The sequence below is a fragment of the Fusarium tjaetaba genome (assembly GCF_013396195.1).
Source record: "Fusarium tjaetaba strain NRRL 66243 chromosome Unknown NRRL66243_c0000141, whole genome shotgun sequence".
Lineage (NCBI taxonomy): Eukaryota > Fungi > Ascomycota > Sordariomycetes > Hypocreales > Nectriaceae > Fusarium > Fusarium tjaetaba.
In genome coordinates this window covers 52,640-72,884 of record NW_023501337.1, presented here as the reverse complement: position 1 = coordinate 72,884, position 20,245 = coordinate 52,640, and the positions used below count along the sequence as shown (strand labels likewise).

Here is a 20,245-nt window from a genome sequence, read left to right as displayed (position 1 = left end):
TCAGTAGCCGCGATGCCAAACTGCGGCCCTGGACTCGAGAATGAGTGAACGAAATGCTTGGCACAAGGATCGTAGCGAGAAGATTTCGATGCCCCGTAGCATCGCAAATGGCCCAGTGAGAGAGGAACGAGTGCGAGCGCCAGTGGAGACAGTCCGACTTGAATGGAAAGGTTGAAAAGGCGGAGGTACGTACCATGAGCTACGATGACCTTGTCTGCAGAGTGCATTGGATTGGGGCTCAGAGGGTGATGAGCACCAGCCCTGTGAGGCCAGCGCCAGCCAGAGAGAGACACAGTGAGTGAGTGACTGAGAGACAGAGGCGAAAGAGCCCCCGCAAGCAACTAAACAGCACCCCCTCTCCTTGGTGCTGGTGCCAGGCCCAGGGAAGGTAGCCAGGGACCTTTTTCTGCTTGTGTGTGGCCGTGCCGTCTTGGGTGCTGGGTACTAAGTTAGGTAGTGCTAGGGGAGAGGTGTGCGATGTGGAAAGTGGAGGATGTCTGTGTGTGATGGAGGGGTAGGGGGGAGAGGCGTGTATTCAACCTAACTCACTCACTCACTCTACACTGCAGATTGATCAAAGAGACACCAGAAACAGAGTGGAAAGTGCAGCACAGCGCAGGGCAAGGCAATGTCCAGCGCTGGATACCCCCCCATGGGTACAGTACAGTACAGTAGGTACCCGTAAGGCAAGGTAGGCGCACTCCCTACACGCCCCTGCCCTTGTAGGGTCCCTTCCACTCACTCGTCACTCACTCACGTCCTTGGGTCTTTCCGTTACCTTATGCCATGCCTGCTCCGCGCAGCTTTGGGGACATTTATTTAATATACAGCCTCTTCCCCCTCACCAACCGTCTTGCTCTCCATCTATCTCCAAGTTCATCAACAGATTCAGCTTCAAGTAGCTTCAGATCTTCTTGATCACTCTCATCTTGCACTCATCTCTACTTATATATACCCACTGCCACCATCCTCACCTCAAGCAACTCACCATCTCGCCTTGACCATCATAGCCTCTCAGTTCGTTTGGATATAAAGACAGACACAAGAGGACAGACAGATACAGGAAACAATTGAGAATAAACCAACTCTCCCAATCTTGCTTTGGGCCATCTAGAGCTTCGTCGTTCCAAAATCGACGGTTACAATTCTCAGCTACAAGCAACCCCACACTCACACATACAACAACTTCACAATGTCCATGTTTATGACACAACCCGCCTACGCCTACGCGGCAGCTCCTCCACCTCCCAGACAATACTCGGGAACAAGCAGTGCCTTCAGTGCTTCTGCCAACCCCGACGAGGACTGGACCAAGATCTCTGACCTTGCTGAGCGCCGAAGAATACAGAACCGCATTGCTCAGCGCAACTACCGTATGTTGAGCCTGCTTGACTCTAGATTCACTCTGGAGCCTCATGAACTGTTTTTGCAGAACTAACAGTCATTTTCAGGCAAGAAGCTCAAGCGCCGCCTTGAAGACCTCGAGCGCCGTGCTGGTTCTTCTGACGATGCCGAGTCCGATAAGCAGCCACAGAAACCTACCAAGTCGAAGCGATCCCCCTCCGCACCCAAGTCTCAAAAATCGCAATCCGGAGCTCCCAGCAAGTCTGTTGCTTCACAGGGCCAGTTCACTCCTCCCATGGAGCATACTGACGAGCTTTTCTTCTCTGGCAACTACGACGACCGAGCTCGCTCAGACAGCCCTCCTCAGTTCACATACTCAACATACCCTGCTCCCGATGAGATCCTCCTCGCACCCTACGGTTCTACTCAGTCATACCCAGCCATCACAACCGCTGATGCCTACCCCAACTACATGACAGCGTCTACAGTGCCCATGACACTTCCTTCCATGACGCACTTTAGCGATGCCATCAAGCGGGAGACGTACCCTAGTGACGACGGACTCACTCCTTACATGACCTACGGTTACATGCCACCCATGGACTTCAACTCTGGTAGCCCATACGAACAGTCCAACCCTCATGTGAGTCACGCCAGTCAAACGCCCCGTGGGGTTGTACGAGATCCACGTTGCTGATGGGGTTCGCAGACTCCTCCGCTGTCACATTCTTTCGACCACTCTGCCAACTGCTCAGAGGCTGGATTCGACTACCCTGCCACGCCTCTTTCCATGCCTGGCTCGCCTGGTCTAATCCAGCACCAATAGGGCAGCTGGCATGGACGAGAGAGAGAAAGAAACATAGCGAACGAACTTTGAGATTTTGGGTTAGGCGTTGGAAATGAGCCCTACGAGGCATAGCATGGCGGGTTTTGATATTTTGAACACTTTCACACTCCACACTTTTCACTTCTTTTGGTACTGGCAAAGGTATCTATGTCACAGGCGAGAGGATGTTTACTCGTCTGCATTCGTTTTATGTACACAGGGTCGAAGCGCTCGACTATGTGATTTCTGTAACGGCTGCAAGATGCACGGACGAATTGCTTATTTGGAACGGCGAAGGAAAAGAAGACAAGTGAGGCGTTTTGGGAATGCATACGGCATACGCTTGTATGCATCCGAATGTATATTGGGCAGACACTGAACTGGATTGGATTGGACTGGACTGGCAAAGGTTGAAAGCAGGCAAGGAGGCAAACAAACAACAAAGATGGCGGCTGCGGGGTCGAGAGACCTCGCTTGGCTTGGCCACTTAAGTTACACTCTTGTTAGTGTTGGTTGAATAGATATCTTGAGCCACGGAGACAAATTAGATGATGAAATGTGCATAGCGCTTTGTACTTGACTGCATTGATGTGAAGTGAAGTGTACGAATTATGAGCTGGCTGTGTTTCATGATGATTGTGATGTGATGAAAGTGGCCCAAGGATCTAGGACTGATGAATGAGTCTAGTCCAACTAGATAATGAATGAATGAATGAACGAGTGAATGAGGCTGGCTGAGCTAGAACAGAGTTGGCATGGTACTGTATGGTATGGTATGGTATGATAGAGCTAGACCTCCCTTGTGAAGATCAAGATCAAGGGACATGCATGTTGGTAGTGCAGCTCAGTTACTGCTTTTGCTTTATCGTTTACCTGGTTTGTTATCTACTCGCGCAGACAGACGGAGCTGAATAGATAGAGCCTCGGGTAATGTGCCATAGTCAGTCGATGGCTTGAGAGGGGGGCTTCAGCTCCATGTTCCATGTGCATGTGCGAGTTGAGCTAGACGACTGAGGCGGAATCCAGAACTTGCGCCCCAGAGCCTCGTCTATTTGCCTTTGTCTGTCTCTGTTCTGTTCTGTTGGGTGTCATTTTCCGTATTGGATTGCGTGTTATGTCTGTCCCCCCTCCCTCTTTTCCTGATATGCTACGGAGACTTTTATGCGCTATGTGACCTGCTGGACCTGACCGGTATGTGAGTGAGTGAGGTGTTGCTGGCTCGGCGGTTACCACTAACAGACCGGAGTGCTAGGGTGTGAGTGTGAATGTGATTGAAAGTATTTTGGGATTGGGATTGGGATTTGGGAGACCTTTTTCTGAGTCCGAGTCCGAGTCCTACCTACCTCCACGTGCCAAGGAGGGTTGCATGGGCCAAATCCGGGCGTTTTGTTGTGTTACAAGTTGGCATTATATCCGTCATGTTATTGGGCCTCTCTCTGTGTGTGCATGGCATGGCCTGGCCTGGCCTCTTCGGCACCGACGTACGTGGTCCTGCCGGCTCCTACGGCTACGGACAACAAAGAAAAGAAGTGAAATCAGGCTCGGGTCAAGATTCACGCTGGCTTCTCAGGGAGTTCAGGGAGGATTTGGACCCTCGTCTGCTCTAGTGGCAAATGATACTGTTGCCGGGAGTGGCGGATGATTAGGAGCGAGAGGAGATGAAATGAAATGAGAGGGGGATTGAAAAAGGGTGTGAGTCTGCGTGTATGTACAGTAAAAGGTGAGTAGATGGACGGATATGATTCTCAGCTGTAGGTAGGCTGTGGACAAAGTGTTGAAATATTGGATGTATTCAATTACCACCAACCTTGACGCTGCAGATCAAACAATGGCCCCCAAATCATTGCAGACAAATCACCAGAAGAGGCACAACACCAAAAAGCAAGTTTCTGTAACAATTCGCTAAGTAACAAGGCAAAGAGTCTGGCTAGGTCTGGTTCTTTTGTCTGCAGTACAGTCCATCTCGATACTGACATGAATTGACTTTTACCAGCTCAAGATCACCACCATAGACATGGAGGTCTGGACCTCGATCTGCCGCTATTCGATTCCAGGCTAGACATGATCTAAGTTAACCCACGGCCCAAAGACTGTCAACAGCGCCTGGACCAACACCTGAATGAAAGGTACCGTTATTGATTATTAGGCATCTCCGTTGTCCAACGTTATGCTTCTGAGGTGTGAACCTTGTTTTTATCTACCACTGCCGCCATAGTCTACATGTCCGTGCGAACGGGACGAGAGAGGTTGGCTAGAGACTATTAGAAGCCATCTTTGGGGTTGATGTTCTTATGACGTATCTCGATTTGGAGTGTCTAAAGATGAAGATGCTTCATTGTTTTAGAGAGGCAAATCAGTAAAAGAATGAAAGGAACATCATGATTGAGGAAATGCTGCGTTCACAAGGGATATTGAAGCTTGATTGACTGCTGTACGTAAGCATCTCAACTGCCGACTTGGCGTGGTACTACAACCAAACTCAATTATGTCATCCATTTAAAGCATCCGCTCATACCAAAACATCAGGCATCTCAATTCACTCAATTCCCTTCACTTCCTTCAATTGACAGTGAAAACAAAATGAGTATGTCAAACAATCTGCAATACATCTTCGGCGGCTCCAAGTACGTATCAGTATCTACCCCAATGACAAGCTAGCTAGCTAACTAACATCTTCAAGGGCGTGGGATAGTGGTCTCTGGACTGCCTCAGACGATCGCGTCCGCGGCGGCTCCAGCATCTCACACCTCTACACTCACCCCACACAAGCCAAGTTCTACGGCCATCTTGACACCAAGACCCTTGGCGGCGCTGGATTTGCTTCCCAGCGCACAGTCGGCGATCTGGCCCTCGATCTATCCTGCACAGAGGGCATCAAGCTCTCCCTCGGCTGGGACAGCTCGGATCAGACTTTTACGCTCAACGTCAAGGACACCATTCCCGGAAAGAGGGGGGATGGCCGAGATGAGGCTGGTGTGAGCTGGGAGTATGACTTCGAGGTGCCGGAGAATGGAGGCGAGATTTTCATGAAGTGGGATGAGTTCAAGGCGACCTATCGTGGGAGGGAGGTTGAGGATCCTGAGCCGTTGAAGTTGAATGACATAAAGAGGATATCTCTCATGGCACGAAGGTAAGTATTTTGTGTGAATCGAAGAAGATTGGTTGCTGACGTTGAATAGCTTCTTTGATAAGCAGGATGGAGACTTCAAGTTGTATGTCAACTGGATCGCTGCTGTCAAGAAGGATGATAACGACAGCGACGACGATGGTGATCTCAAGAAGCACGCTCTTGAGCAGCGATCGGAGCCTCGTCCCGTATGGAAGAGGCTTTTCTGTGGGCTTTTGTAATTGTACTAGATACCTTCACGTTTTGTATGTCACTCACCATGATACGAGTTTGAATACACAAAAGCATTGTACCAGGACCAGGGTTCTCTCTGCCCCCTCAGCTTGTTTATCTCTACCAATATTGGCAATTCATTCCTCATGGCACTTTTTGTGTTCTGACTTGATAGAAACCTGCAACTATGAGAACCAGGCTGCATTTCTCGATGGAATCTTTGTATACAAATTTGAAGCAAATCCCAAGTACTTTAAAGGCCTATGTCCATAGGCTAAGGTGTCTTATGGACTTTGACCTCTTAGTACTGCTGGCATTATAGATGGCTTCTTTTAGCTTGATACTCGTACTCTGCTGTGCCGGGTTGAACCACGGGTGATAATTGTTTGCCTCGATGACTTATGCTCCGTAATGTCTCCCGAGCATCACTGATATCAACTTTGAACACATCTTTTATAAAGCTGCAATTCCTACAATATACACCCCTAAACCTGACCAACACCGTGTCTCTGATGCACCATCCAACGCCAAAACACCACCAAACCAGGCATGTTAAAGACTTTCCATGTGCCTCCGACCAAGTCTATCCAGCGCCTCTCCAGCCGGCAGTCAGCTAGCTATCCTTATACCTGTTACATGAACCCCCCTTAGTAACCACCCATAGATCTTCCTTCGTATATTTAGACTGAGCCCGTTTCAAAAGTGTCCTTCCTATCCGTCTCAAGCTCGGTCATTGAGCAGCCAAGATTGCTAGATGGAAAAGCTATGTAAGAAGAACGATGCGCCATGCCTTAGTGATCTGTGGCAGATCGATAGAAGCCTCTTTTACCCAGTTCCGAGGTATGTGAAACAGAATGCAAGTCCCATAACCGTCAGCGGCGTTGGAAGAGAAGTCGGTCCAGTTGCTCTGCTGGAGCTCTGGACTTCTCTCGGCGCTTCGAGCCGGAGGGGTTGCGGGTATCAACGATGCAATATGCTTTTGATCCCTTCGCTTTTCCCAGAATATCATAAAAATAAAAATTGCCCGTCCTTCATGAATCGCCGTATCAATGCACAAGGGGTATGTATTGTCACAACGGGAGGTTGAGTAGCCATCCCGATATTAGTCTCTCCGCTCTTACATGCCGGACACACCACCAGAGTTAGGATCCGCGACGTTGTCCGATAAGTTGATAAGCAGCTGGGCCAGGCATCGCTTAGTCGCTGCGTCATCACGGAGAACGGACGAGAAGGTAGCATCACGGAGTGGTTCAGGAAGGCACTGTCGCAGAGCCTCACGAGCGCGAGCGTTGTCACTCAAGCTAAATGATTATCGATTAGACCATGAACAACAGAGTAGACACGTCTTTAACTCACCGAAGGAAGCACCTGACAACGTGCTTGAGGAGACGAGCGGTCTGTGATTCGACAAGTTGAGCAACCATGTTGCTGAGGACCGTACCAACAGCATAGAAACGCTCGTATGTGGCACAGATGTAGTTAAGACCGTTGTCGTCCAAAAGGATCTTCTGAACGATGAAGATGGCTACGGTCTTGCTAAGTTCCGAACCTGTCTCCATGATGCGCAAGCAGAGAGGAATAATCTCTGTGGTCAAGAGGAAGTTGATGACTTCGGACGAGTCATTCTTGACGAGCGCACCGATAACACCCAGGCTCGTAAGCCGGAGGTACTCGAAAGGCCGAGATTTGGAAGTGGTGTTAAGAAAGGGGTAGAGGAACAGAGGAATGTGTGCTATAGATTGTGAGCCGTGTGACACCTGAATTTGAGCCACGATATACGCACCATTGAGGAACAGGGTCCTTGTATCATTGTGAGAAGCTACGCATTGGAGGAGGGCAAGGGCATTGCACACTCTGTTCGAGGCAGCTGCAGTAAGCTGAGATGGGTTAAGAAGAGTATAGACTGAAATGATCTCTTGAAGGAGGGAGGTCATGACACCTGAGAGACATGTTAGCTGTCTTCTTCCAGCTACAGGCTTGGTAGCCCAAGACAAGACGAGTTGGGCACGTACCGAATGAATGCCACAATATGAGGGCCAACTCGGGGACCTGTTCGCGCTTCTTACTAAGTTCCAACAAAGCAGCCTCCCGAGTGTTCTCGTTGAGAAGATCGGCGATGAAGGCCATGGTACGCCGGTTGTCCTCCGAGACATTGCTGTGATCGGCATCCTGACCGTGGCCGGGGAGTTGACCCGCGCCAGCAAGACGGTTGAAGTGCTGCTGCTGCTGCTGCTGCTGAACGGCGGCAGCGGCTGCAGCGGCCACCTGCTGTTGTTGCTGCTGGGTATGGGCGTGATGCGCGCCAGGCTGCTGGTGCATCCATGCCGAGTCTCCTCCCTGAGGGTTGAATTGGTGGTGTCCGTAGACGTGCGCCGCTGGCATCATGATGGGCGTATCTTTTCTTGTTCGACAGAGTTCGGAACGGAGGTTATGGTTTTATGACTTGCAAGTCGAGCAGTAATATTTTACGTTAACGTTGCAAGCTTGGCTGGAGGGTCGGTCGATCGTCAGGCGCAGCGAGTTTGAAATCGGGTTGATGAATCGAGGGCGCAAATGCGGAGGTACACGAAACACTTCCAATGGGTGAAGGGGGAATAAACGGTGAGGAAACTAAAATTTTGTTGGAGAAAGGACTGTATAATATCTGCTAACGGTTCTTTTCGACTAGATTCCAATCGAGAGGGTCTTTATTGTATCGTCGGGGTGATCAAGGCACGGTAAGTAAGTGGGAGGTTCAAACCCAAGCAAGCAAGGTGAGATCGTTTGGCGGGTTGGTTTGTGGTGGTGCTCGCAGGTGCTACTGGGGCAAAGAGCCATTCGGCTTCTGCTGATGGGATTGGTCAGCCTGCTTCTCATTATGGAGCTCAGGCTGTGATAGGTGAAACAGGCTCTGGCATCGGGACTTGACGCTTGGACCACAAACATGTATCCCTGTATGCGACAATGGCGCAAAAGTCTACATGGCCATGCAAGTGCGGGGAGGTAGCTCTCCCATGCCAACCTATCACTACCTAAGGTAATAAACAATCATTGTCAGCCTTGTCCTACCCAAGCCTTGTCACAGCTCGATCTGTGTCCCAAAGACTCGACGGTTTCTGAGTAGCAATCACATATTTCAGCGTCATGGTCAGCAAGGTATAGTCTACCTGACTTGGCCAGGTACCTAGTCAGTCTCAGTCATGTTTAGCATAAAATCTCCAATTACATTCATAGGTTTTCTCCTACTTCCTCTCTCTGTAAGTGCTATAGTAAATCATTACCACCATGTGCTTTCTTTATGACGACCCATGCTTAGAAGTTAAAATAACGAAAAGCGCCATCGAACTATACAACCAACCACGTACGTGCTTAGAGCTAGCCATGCTTCACGTCTACGAACAACGCAACTCCTTCCCAGTGCTTGCTTCAACCAAACTCCTATGTTGCAAATTTCTTCTTAGACAAGTGTCAGCCGAGTGCTTATAGCCTCAACTCTCGAAGAATATGGTCCGCCATGCTCTTGTATTGCCACGTATTGCCTGTCAATCGCTTGAACTGAATGCCATGCAATGAGAGCAATGGGACCTTTACGATAAAAATCTCAAACTCCAGCACCATGCTTCCTCCGAGATCACTCTGCACTTGCGTGCTCGTTTCTCCAGGGATTCGCCTTGATGGACCCCCATTCCTGCCAGGAATACTGTCGAATGAGGTCTCGGAGTTGGAAAAGCTGCGGTCTCGATCAGAGCGTCCTGGCGTTCGTGGTGTAGTAGGAGGTCGTTCTGAGTCGCGGAACTCGTCCCGCTCACGCTCACGATCGTCTCCCCGCATAAGGCCGCCGAAACTGAATCGTCGCTTGTGGCCTGGTGTCATGCCGGGACTCATGGGAGGATCTTGTACCTTGTTCAGGTCGATACTGGGCGAATGGCGACAGTTGAAGCCGCCTTTGATCTCTGTATACTCCACATTTAACTGCCGCAACACTCGCTTGATATCGGTTCGAATCGCAGGGACGGACTTGCCAGATGTCGTCGATACACTGAAAAGTCCTTTCAGGAATACTGGCTTGGCAAGTTCTGTGTCGTCTAGCCGGTCTGTGGATACACCACTCTGCTCTAGTTCTTGGTCTGTTTCTTCAGGCACATTGGCCTCTTGAGCAGCCTCTCTTCTCATGCGACGCTGCTGAATACTTTCCCTCCTAGCATGTCCAATAGACTTGGCCCTCAGACTCACAGACCGGGAGTGACCGTGGGCACGGTGTGTGCTGGAGGAATCTTCATTTGCGACACTCTGATCAGAACCACTCGTTGCTGGGGGGTCTTTTCGCCGTCTCAGGTCAGCCGAATTGACACTAGTCGACCGACCCAGGCCACCTCCTCGTCTGTTCTCCCTTGAACCACCTGCAGACATTGGTGGGCTAAGGAGCTCACCATGCTGCTGACCACTCGCGGAACGGATTTGCGAATCCGATGCATCCTCTCTATCGCGGCGTCCACGACGGATACTGAAGCTCTTGCGGGGTGCCAACGGAGAAGGTTCAGCTGGTGAATGGACTTGCACCACAGGAGGATGCGATCGGTCTTTGTCTAGACGTTCAGGGTCTCTACGCTTGCGTGTACTGAACCTACGCAGAATACCAGCTGCTGTGCCCTCCTTCTTTTGAAGTTGCTCAACTCTTGGCTCGGCGGGTGGTGCAGGGGGAGGTTTCGGTACCTCGGGCATGTCGTCTTCGCCATGTGTCCTCGCGCGAGGTCTGCTTCGTCCACCAGTAGGTTTCTCGCCGGGCATTTCATAAGCGGCAGAGTTGGTGTGGGCTGCTTGCGGTGCCGCAATCTCGGGCATCGGTTCTGCCTCCCTTGCCTTCTCCTTTTCACGGATCTCACGCTCCTTTTCTCTCTCCCGGTCCTTCTCACGTTCACGTTCACGTTCACGCTCGCGCTCGCGCTCACGCTCTTTCTCTCTCTCCTTCTCTCTCTCCTTTTCCTTCTCTTTCTCCTTGTCACGGGTTTGAGCTGCTGCTGGCAGAACCATATCAGCATGGTCACGATCCTGCTTCTCCTTAACGAGGTAGTATATGGATACAAGAGGACTAAATGCGTTCATAGGATCGTTACCGATCTGCAGTGCCTCAGAGCTAGGAGCTGATAAAGTATCGCGACTATTACCAGAATTCCTGCGCTTATAAAAGTCAAAACCGAATGGTCTCCTCTTTTCGGCATCCTTGGCGGGAGGGGGGAGCTCCTTTTCTCGTTGATAGAGCTTAACGGCGCGTTGATACTCCTCTGATTCGATGATTTTGGTAAGTTGTGCATTTATACTTTCGGGTGTACCAAAGTTAAAGCCTTGCATAGCGAGAATGACTTCTGGCTCGAGTGGCGTCGTCAACGGTTCGCGAATGGGCAGGTAGTTATCGGGGGGACCGTTAAAGCCTTTAGCCATCCATGGATGCGTCATCACCTCCTGCATTGTCGCTCGCTGCTTGGGGTCCGTCACCAGCATGCGGGACAGAAGGTGTTTACACTCTGCAATCCAGTTAGAAAATAGTACAGGAGCAACACCTGAGTAACCTACCGCTTGACAGCCATGCGGGATAATCGACAAGACCTCTCTTGATCTTGGCATGGAGCGCGGGCATGCTCTGGTCATCGAACGGAACCTTGCCACAGACTAAAACATATAGAACAATGCCAAAACTCCATACGTCAACTTCTGGACCAGTATAAGCTCTGGCCTGCAGCAATTCGGGAGCAGCAAAGTATAAGCTGCCGCAAAAAGTCTTGAGATGGCCGCGCGGAGCAAAGAGGTTACTTAGCCCAAAATCGATAATCTTAATGTCGCCCGTCTTGCTAATAAGTATGTTCTCAATCTTGAGATCTCGGTGGACGATGCTATTTCTATGCAAATAATCCAGAGCACTTGCGATCTGCCGACTAAACTTCCGGGCTTGCTTCTCTTTGAGCTTTCCATGCGAGATGATGTAGTCGAGCATCTGGCCGCCGTTGACGTATTCGAAAAGCATATACCAATGGTGGTTGGTACGAACCACATCGTGAAGGGCGCAGATGTGGGGGTGATTCAGGAGGGTGCTGATAGCCGCTTCGCGGGCAGTTCGGATTTCCTTGGATTGATCGGCGCGTTCCTTGTCGGCACGAGATTGGTGGCCATCGTCGGTCGAACCACGAGGGATAATTTTGCAGGCGACCTGGTGAGGTGCGATTAGTATCGTGGAAATTTAAAGCATGATAAGCATCATCGCGGCTTAGGTATGAGGGGCAGATGGATGGATGAATGAATGCGAATAGCCGAATAATGAAACAATGCGCGGAAATAGGGGACATCAAACAAAAAAGATAAATCCAAAACACACCTGTTCGCTGCCGTCCTCCTTTCGGGCGAGCTTAACCTTGCCCATGCTGCCGGCGCCAATGGTCTTGCCTAGCATCCATTTTCCAGATTGAGTTGGGATAACGGTGCGTGATCTCGCGTGTTTAGATGTTGAAGTTCGAGGTGGCGCGTCGGCATGGCCATGCTGCTGAGAAGCAGTTCCATTGCCAGCGCCATTACTGGGAGGGTTGGCGGAAGGAGGCATTTCGGGATGAGGGCTGTGGTGGTTGTTCTTTGAGCGAGAAGAGCTCCGTCGATGGGCCCGCGAGGAATCGGGGCCCCTGGCCGGGGGTGGTCGTTCCTTGCTCGAGCTTCTTTGATGGTTTGCGGATGCGGCTAGGCGTGAGGATTCGTAGTCATTTTGCGGTACAGGTTGCGACTGGTGAGGACGTGAAGATGAGGTAGTACGCTGATGATGGCTATGATGAGGGGGGAGATGTGAGTTGGCGGCGTTTGAGCCAGAGCGGGAGTGAGAGTGGGAATGGGATTGAGAGCGGGAGGCGTAGGCTTGGGACTGGGATTGGGATTGGGAGCGAGATTGAGAATGTGAGTGTGATAACTGGCGGGTGTGAGATTGGGTGTAGTTGGCACCTGTTCCAGTGGGCGTGGCTGGTGCAGGCGCTGCTGGGGCCGCTGAAGCGGAGGACGAGGGAGGAAAAGAGGGAGCTGGAGCCCGACTGGAACGAGAAGACCGTGTAGACTGAGTGCGACCAGGTCCTCTCGGTGATGCATCAGCAACAGCAGAAGAAGCTGTTCTCGTTCCCATTGTTGCCAAGTTAAAACGCTAGCTATGCTATGCTATGCTGTGTTGCGATGCGCTGTGCAGTTGTGAGAGACAGACGGTGTAAAAAGGCGGGATGTCGATGAACTGAACGGGCCCCTTCTACTCTGGGGTTTGTTTGCTCAAAGGGGCAGTGAGCTGTCGTTCGCTTGCTGTAGCATCAATGCCTAAGTTGGTAGGCAGGGAGGATGACCCAGTCTGAGTCCTTATTAGGCCTTGAAAATGGATTGGAGTAACAGATGCCAACGCAGTCGTAACGTAATCGCAATTGCTGTCGAATACTAGCCAGGCCCTTGGTGTTTCTGCCGGCCGAGTACGACGTGAGAGGTGAAAGGGCAGGATTACCTGGTTACTATCATGGGCTGAGGGCTCTTCTCAGCTTGCGATTTGCGATGACGAGGGGGTGTGATATTGGCAATCGCATAAGAGACCGAGACCGAGACGCAGACTCAGACTCAGACTCAGACTCAGACTCAGACACAGACAAAAAGATGCTTGGAGCAGTTAGGTCGAATGCAAAGCGAAACTGCGCTATATGCAAAAGAATGACAAAAGTAAGACAAGGGAGAAGTGCCGTAGTCGTAGTCTTGATTTGATATAAACCAGCAAGTCGTGAGTGCTACGGCAGTGTAAATCCGAGCCTGGTATACGACGGAGATGGGAACGAGATATAGTAGCTGCTGGCAATGGAAGACAAGGCAACGCAAATATGCATGCAAATAGACAGATGCAAGAGGATGAGAGAGTAAAGATCTCAAAACCTGACAAGCAGATCGAGTAAGAAAGACAGCACAGCGTCTGTCATATCCCAAATCGGGGGGCGGGTGAAAAAAGAAGCAGCTTATTAGGTACCAGATTCAGATTGGATAATGGGTATTGTAGCTAAAAATGACTTGGTCCTGGCGGACAGCAGCAGCAGCGGCATGTCCCATATGCTAACCTGGGTTCTAAACTCTTGGATGCCCAGGATACACCTGGATGTCTCCAGCTGCAAGCTGCCGAGACTTCACGCACCACCGTCCGTCCAGCTGTCTTTGAGCTACCCAACTAACTTAGCACAACAGGGCATCTCAGTCGTTTCAGGGGACTTTCCACTTAGTACGCAGGTAGCTTCATCTTTCCACCAACGGTCAGTCCTGGGTGGAGATGAGATATCTCGCTCGAGCTGAGCTCTCATTTCGCTGGACTGTCAGGAATGGATCTCTTCACTTGCTAGTCGATAGCCTTGACGACATTGTCGGAGCCACTGGTCTCTATTCGAGTTAGTGGTCAACAAAGCCTCGATTGAGAACCGTTGCACATGCTGCAATTGGTAGACTTTGGGCTGTTTCGCTCCACGATATCTCTGACCGTTACCAAGCCAAATTCCCTGTTTATAGCAAGAGCACAGCCAAGAATCATAATCCGACGTCAGCTACCCAGCCAGAGCACTGCATTTCTGATCTATTAAGTGGATCTGTCGCAAAGTGCTGCAAATTTACGTGGCTGATTAGACGAGGGGTTGGAGGCTGGGGTTTCAAGGTTGGACGTCAGGCCTCGGAGCTCAAGAGAATTGCGGAAATATCTGTTGATTGCAATGGGTTATGCAATTCAACTAAGCTTATTATGACATCTTTGTGATTTGCAAGAAATCGTGAGCCTCAATTTCATGCCTTGCTGGACACAGCGGAGCACTTCGCTTCTTTTCATATATCCTGCAGTCATGCTCACATCTCATCTCATTTTTGCGGCAGATGTGTCTTGGAAACCATTGGGCTGGAATGCGACAGTTGTTCCAGAGCCAGAAGAAGCAAAATCGAAGCAGCCACAAGCCGGGCGACTACATGAGACCTTGCTGCTTGTGCGAAGTGTTGGGTATGATGCGATGTGCTGTGATGCAACACATCCTTGTCTCGTGTTCACTAACACCAAGCAATCACCTCTACCTAGCCAGCCACCGTCCTCAGGCGGAATGCCAAGCCAAACCTTCAGCCGAGGGTTCCTAGACAATCACCAACAGCCCATCAGAAGCAAAGAATGCCTCACCGAGTCACGCCTCCGAGTTTAGAGGTTCAAGTCAAGCCTGAAACCATATCCGTAGAGAGATGTTAAGACGAATAGCCTTTTTCGTATTGCTCTAGAATAACTCCAGGCCATGGCTGCGAGGGAGGACTATGACGTCTCTGAATGAATATGACATGGTTCACAGTTGAACAGCTTTGGAAAACTGTTTCAAAGCTGCGCTTCTGATTGTGTCCTTCCACAAATGGAACGGTCCTCGATTGACAACATTTCACACGCGTGCACTTGCATACCCGGCGTTGAAGAATCTCAGTTAGACCGAAGTTCTCCAATTTTGGTAGAGCCCCTGTCACAATCTAAAAAAAGTCCATGGTGAATGAAGCCTGACTGACACCAGGCCCCCAAATTTTAGGGATGGGATGGGAGAAGCCGCAACTCTGTTTCTTATCGATAAGCCCAATTTGACGTCGCGACTCCAATTGAAGCTTCGCGACGACTCAGCTTCTATCGTCATCGCAAACTCTCCAACAACATTGAAGATCTTCACACTCTCCACATGTTATGACATAAGTACTAGCATTCGATGCTTTTGAGGAAACTACGCGACACGCCGACATCCCAGTCTCATGTCATATAAACGCTCCCGTACGACCTACGAAGCCGATCTCAATGCACCCTTTGCAGCTTTCGGCACTCCTTTGCCCGATGACCCTGACGCTCGAGATGATGGCTCCTTCGTTCCAGTATGGAAGCAGGAGGTGAGGGATGAGAGAGGTCGAAAACGCCTCCATGGCGCATTTACAGGCGGATGGAGCGCAGGGTAAGCACAGAGACCTCTTTCCTAGGACTTTCCGCTGATATTCAGCAGTTACTTCAATACTGTCGGATCCAAGGAGGGATGGACACCGTCGACTTTCGTTTCGAGTAGAAACAACCGCCACAAACATGCCAAAACCCAATCTCAACAACGACCAGAAGACTACATGGATGAGGAGGACCTTGCTGATGCCGCCGAAGCTCAGAAAGTCCAGACTTCTCAAGCATTTGCTGGTCTTGGCTCCTCCGGTCAGGATTCCAATGCTGGGGGCTTGATGGGCTTGCTGAGGGCTGAAGGAGATACTATGGGACTGAAGCTGTTGCGGCGCATGGGATGGAAAGACGGGCAAGGCATTGGTCCCAAGATTCGGAGAAGCGCCCGGCTTGAGCTAGGGGATAAAAGCTCTCAGGCTGTTGAAACGCATTTGTTTGCGCCTGACAATACAAAAATGATTCAGTTTGTTCGCAAGAACGATCGAAAGGGACTGGGCCATGACGGAGAAACCAAGTTGTCGAGTTTGAATCCTATCACGTCCGCGGCAGATGAGGATGACGATGACGAAGATAATTTCCACGATAATGGTCTCCGGAATTCCTCTTTGCTCTCACAGAAATCTAAGGCTAAGCCTGGCCGAGGCGGGATAGGAGTGGGCATCTTGAATGACAATGGCTCCGATGAGGAAGACCCTTACGAAATGGGACCGAAGATCAGATACAATCGTGTCATGGGCGGTGATAAAAAGAAAAAGAAGGCGAAGAAACCAACGGCAGCAATTAACCCTGCTCTGAAAAATGCGCCGGTTTTTGTGTCTCGAACTGCTCGAGCTGGTAATGGTCTTGGACGGTGTCATGATGGGCGATTACCACTCGATGGGTTTGTACTCGCCAAACTTGCGGAAGACTTATCCGACCTCTTTTTGGAATACGCACCGCCTCCGGTTCCAGAAGGTTGGACGTCCTCAAAATCTCCTACAGACCAAGCCAATCCCTCAGATTACAAGTCAACAGCGGATGCCGCGAAAGCATCGACCCATGATGCAAAGTCTAGAGCAGCCCTTCTTGGAGAGAAGAGTCTGCCTGGAAAATCGGTCTTCGATTATATCACGAGCTCAGCACGGGACAGACTTGCTGCTGCTTCCGGGAACAAAAATCTACCTCAAGGTTTGGGAGAGGTCCCAGAAGGATTCAATATGACAGAAGAGGAACGACAGCAACAGGTATGGGATGAAGCACCCCCGCTGGATCGTGAGACAGCTATTGCAGCTATCTCTCGAGGCTCCTCTGGACCTTACGCAGACAATGAAGAGAAAAAGGCGCGGTATAGAACTTATCTGGAGCATTATGCAACAGGCAGCCAACCGCTCCCGTACAAACCCAAGGGCATGGCGTTTGACGACTTTGCCAGAGAATTGTCGGAATTCCACAATTGCGCGAGAATCTTCAAACCGATGACAGGGTTTATGGCATCTCGATTCACTACGGCGAAGAAACCAACAATCGTGTCAGCAAACGGATCTGAGACAGATCTGGTGTCGAAACCCGAACCAAAGATCGCAGATCCAGCAGAAGAGGCAGCCAAAATTGGCATGTATGGGCAAATGACTCGAACAGTCGAAGACTTTTATCCAACAAGGCTATTGTGCAAGCGGTTCAACGTCAGGCCGCCCGCGCACTCTCAAGCAGAGGCTGAGGCAGAACCTGGCTCCGGGACGACAAGCCGTGATGGAGGTTTAGGACCCATGGAAGATGCGAAGATGAACACAACATTCCCGGCTCGAGGCATCAAGTCACTCGAAGGAGCCCCGGCAAACACAACAACACCAGCTCCTGAACCCGAGCCCGCCATTGATCCGCATAAGAATGAAGCAGTTGAGGGTAAAACCGCACATGATGAAGTTCTTCGGGCAATATTTGGAGATAGTGATAGCGAATAAATAATACCATCTATGATTGCAAGTCATTGGTCACAAGACAGTTGATGAGTCGTTTCAGCCACTACGTATCCTTTCAACGTCCACGTTAAGCCCAAAATACAAACTCTGAGTTGAGGAACTTGACATTAGGCTAATGTATTGTAAAAAAATCTTCAATAGCCAAATAATCAGTACTATTGCCCTCTTTCATGGATGATTATCACCACTCATCTCAAAGATGAATGCCAAGATTAGGCTTACAACTCCAGCGCCTCTAGCGCCGCCGCTCCACTTAGGTGAGCGGCTAGGACCCTGTAAGTATCACAAACAGAGCTATGATTGGCCACTCTAACTATATCGCGGGGCTCCAATTTAGTGTCACTCAAGCTTGGGGGGCTCACCTCAGGGGAGCAGCCGCCATCGAATGGGGAATCGCGCTGCCCGTTGTTCTTCCATTAGGACCAATGTGAACCTCACTCACGCATCACATCGCATCTATCACATCACATCGCCAGATATCCAATACCTTAGACAGAGCCTCGAAACGCGACGAGGCAGCGACTTGCGATACGAGAAAGAACGAGATCCATCCTGATTCGGCTGTTTTGCTTAATTTCCGCCAACCTTTAATGTTTCGACTCCATCACTAGACTGTTTACCTTGCCAACCGCCTTTGGAATCAATCACATCACACCCATCCATCCTAAATCGACTACTCTTTTCCCGCTGCTCCTTTTGCCAACTTGGGGCAGTTTCGTCTCTGAACGACTAGTTTTCTTCCAGAAGAAAGCCGCCATCCTGTCTGAATTTCAGGAAGCTGGAATTGGACCATCAGTGTCCTTGGAGAAGAAGACGCCGTCACCAGACTCATCAAGACCGCCAAGCACGCGAACAACATCAAGTCATCATCGCGAACCGACCCCCGACGACCTCAAATCCGCCAAAGAACCGGAATCACACATTCTTTTGAGTCGCGATCAATCACCTCCGCCGCAGTATCCCGCCTCCGAACCTTCAACCTCTCGTCCTCCCCCCTTCTCGTCGCTCTTTACCTCCCCACCGCACGACGCTCACGAGCGTCCCGACAAATTCGTCGCTTTTACCGCTCATTCTCCTTGTGAAGCAGAGGCATCAGGCTCAGCTGCACCAGCATACGAATCTTCTTCACCTAGAGAAGCTCTCCCCTTTGACCCGGATCAAAGCACTACTGCATTCCGCGATCCAGTCGCAGAGACCAAGCGCGCGCTCCCTCGGGATACCAAGGGAGATTCCAGTCGCAAAGACGACGACGCAGAACCGCCTCCGGCTTATTCAGAAGAGGGCGATAGTCCCCTTTCCACATTCTCTTTCCTAATGGCTGCCGCAGGAGGAGCTGCGAGTATTATTACTCAGGTGCAACAGGGCGGGCCGCCTGTTAGCACTCTTGGAGATGTTGGCGCTGATGAGACGATTGCTATGGACCTAAGGTGAGCGTTACAAGTGGGTATTTACCTGTCAGTGTACTAATTCTCAGATAGGGGCACAAGGTTTTATCTCTCTAGGGACGAGCTCCTTACTTTGCCCGAGTTTGTGCTGCTATCTTTGTTCCCCAATGGATTATTCCCTGAGGGCCAAATGGGCGGCTTTGCAGACGGCGATGCAGTGCAAGTCGACGTAAGCTAATGTCCTTTCTACTATACTACTGCACACAGTGACTTATGAAACTAGTACGACCCAGCTTCACTTCAGTACATGCTTGACTTCTTTAGGGACGTAGCACAATCTATCCCCACAGATGGATCACCAAATGCGTCTCAGGATGAGGATACGCCTTCTCTCGGCACCTCGCGTGACGACTCTAAGCGAGCCGGTATCATTGTGTTGCGTGAGGACCTCGACTTTTATGCTATTCCTCCACGAGCGGATATTGGCCCGCTTGATATGATTGCCGTGAAACGGGCAGCTGCAGAGGCTTTGCAGCAGCAGAACGGCATCTTTTCGGGTCTCAAGCGAAGCGACGAGCCGGGTACTACTGAGGCCCACTTGATCGAGATGCTGACGGCAGGGTAAGTTCACTATCTGTGTTGTGGGAAGCTGGCAATGGATGCATGCTTACTTATACTAGTGGTTTCAACCATGATGATCGATGGGGTCACCGAGCTGGTGAGCCTAACAAGGCCGTCATCTGCAGTCTGGCTCTTGCCCGTCTACGCAGCGACATTCGGGGTAACGAGATGGGCACTAATGCTGTCGGTATGGCCCAGAAGCTTCTGCTCTTCTGGCGTAAGCCTGCTCGGCGATGCTGGTGGGAGGGTGTCGAGCTTGAGAATGTTGCGGGTGTCGAGGGCAAGCTCAAGGTCTGGATCCGAAGAGTATGGACCCTCGAGATGAGTGTTATTGGCCTGCGCTAGACCACGATCTACTTCTCCCCTCTACCTAGAGATCAAAGACCGTATAACCGTCACCTATTTCTTTTGTCTATCACACTTTGTGTAGCTTTGTTTTCATCCCGCATTTCCCCCCATGTTTTCTCTATTCCCCCTCCTATTAGGTCATCTTATTCCCCTGTTCCATTTTTTTTTCCTCTTTACTATTTCGTCTTCGAGATGAGTGTTGGTGGAGGTTGGCCCCATACAACTGGGCAGAGCAAAAGCACATACGCGGATGGAGGAGAAGGGTTTTGGTCCATTGAGATTCGCAAAGGGCGGGCGTCAAGGTGCATGGAATCTGGGGGTTCTTTGTAGACCTCCTATTTTTTTTTTCTTCTCATGTTTGATATACAGCACAGGATTAATCCAACTACACCAAGACCATAATTTTGCCTGGGTGTCACGCTTCAGTGCATGTGTGAGCAGCGATTGCTTCCCGTAGACTTTCTGGTC

At 50.5% G+C, this 20,245-nt stretch overlaps 5 protein-coding genes across 5 annotated transcripts; 3 read left to right on the top strand and 2 right to left on the bottom strand.

Annotated features, from left to right (window-relative positions):
- Positions 1 to 1,192: 1,192 nt before the first annotated feature.
- FTJAE_7146 (uncharacterized protein) lies at positions 1,193 to 2,170 on the top strand (the record flags this gene model as incomplete). The annotated part of the gene is made up of 3 exons (XM_037353833.1): positions 1,193 to 1,373; positions 1,452 to 1,987; positions 2,054 to 2,170. 3 exons carry the CDS (start codon positions 1,193 to 1,195, stop codon positions 2,168 to 2,170), a joined length of 834 nt encoding a protein of 277 aa, XP_037205751.1.
- A 2,580-nt stretch (positions 2,171 to 4,750) lies between these two features.
- Positions 4,751 to 5,518, top strand: FTJAE_7145 (complex i intermediate-associated 30; the record flags this gene model as incomplete). The annotated part of the gene is made up of 3 exons (XM_037353832.1): positions 4,751 to 4,794; positions 4,851 to 5,300; positions 5,350 to 5,518. 3 exons carry the CDS (start codon positions 4,751 to 4,753, stop codon positions 5,516 to 5,518), a joined length of 663 nt encoding a protein of 220 aa, XP_037205750.1.
- A 755-nt stretch (positions 5,519 to 6,273) lies between these two features.
- Positions 6,274 to 7,895, bottom strand: FTJAE_7144 (cell differentiation rcd1; the record flags this gene model as incomplete). Its single annotated transcript, XM_037353831.1, has 5 exons — positions 6,274 to 6,496; positions 6,632 to 6,811; positions 6,867 to 7,242; positions 7,294 to 7,449; positions 7,523 to 7,895. 5 exons carry the CDS (start codon positions 7,893 to 7,895, stop codon positions 6,274 to 6,276), a joined length of 1,308 nt encoding a protein of 435 aa, XP_037205749.1.
- Positions 7,896 to 8,969: 1,074 nt separating this feature from the next.
- On the bottom strand, positions 8,970 to 12,639 carry FTJAE_7143 (CAMK CAMKL KIN1 kinase; the record flags this gene model as incomplete). Its single annotated transcript, XM_037353830.1, has 3 exons — positions 8,970 to 11,011; positions 11,061 to 11,691; positions 11,857 to 12,639. The coding sequence occupies 3 exons, from the start codon at positions 12,637 to 12,639 to the stop codon at positions 8,970 to 8,972; spliced, it is 3,456 nt and encodes a 1,151-aa protein (XP_037205748.1).
- A 2,642-nt stretch (positions 12,640 to 15,281) lies between these two features.
- On the top strand, positions 15,282 to 19,774 carry FTJAE_7142 (dipeptidyl-peptidase III; the record flags this gene model as incomplete). Its single annotated transcript, XM_037353829.1, has 6 exons — positions 15,282 to 15,475; positions 15,524 to 17,346; positions 18,157 to 18,850; positions 18,902 to 19,037; positions 19,092 to 19,429; positions 19,489 to 19,774. The coding sequence occupies 6 exons, from the start codon at positions 15,282 to 15,284 to the stop codon at positions 19,772 to 19,774; spliced, it is 3,471 nt and encodes a 1,156-aa protein (XP_037205747.1).
- Positions 19,775 to 20,245: the final 471 nt, after the last annotated feature.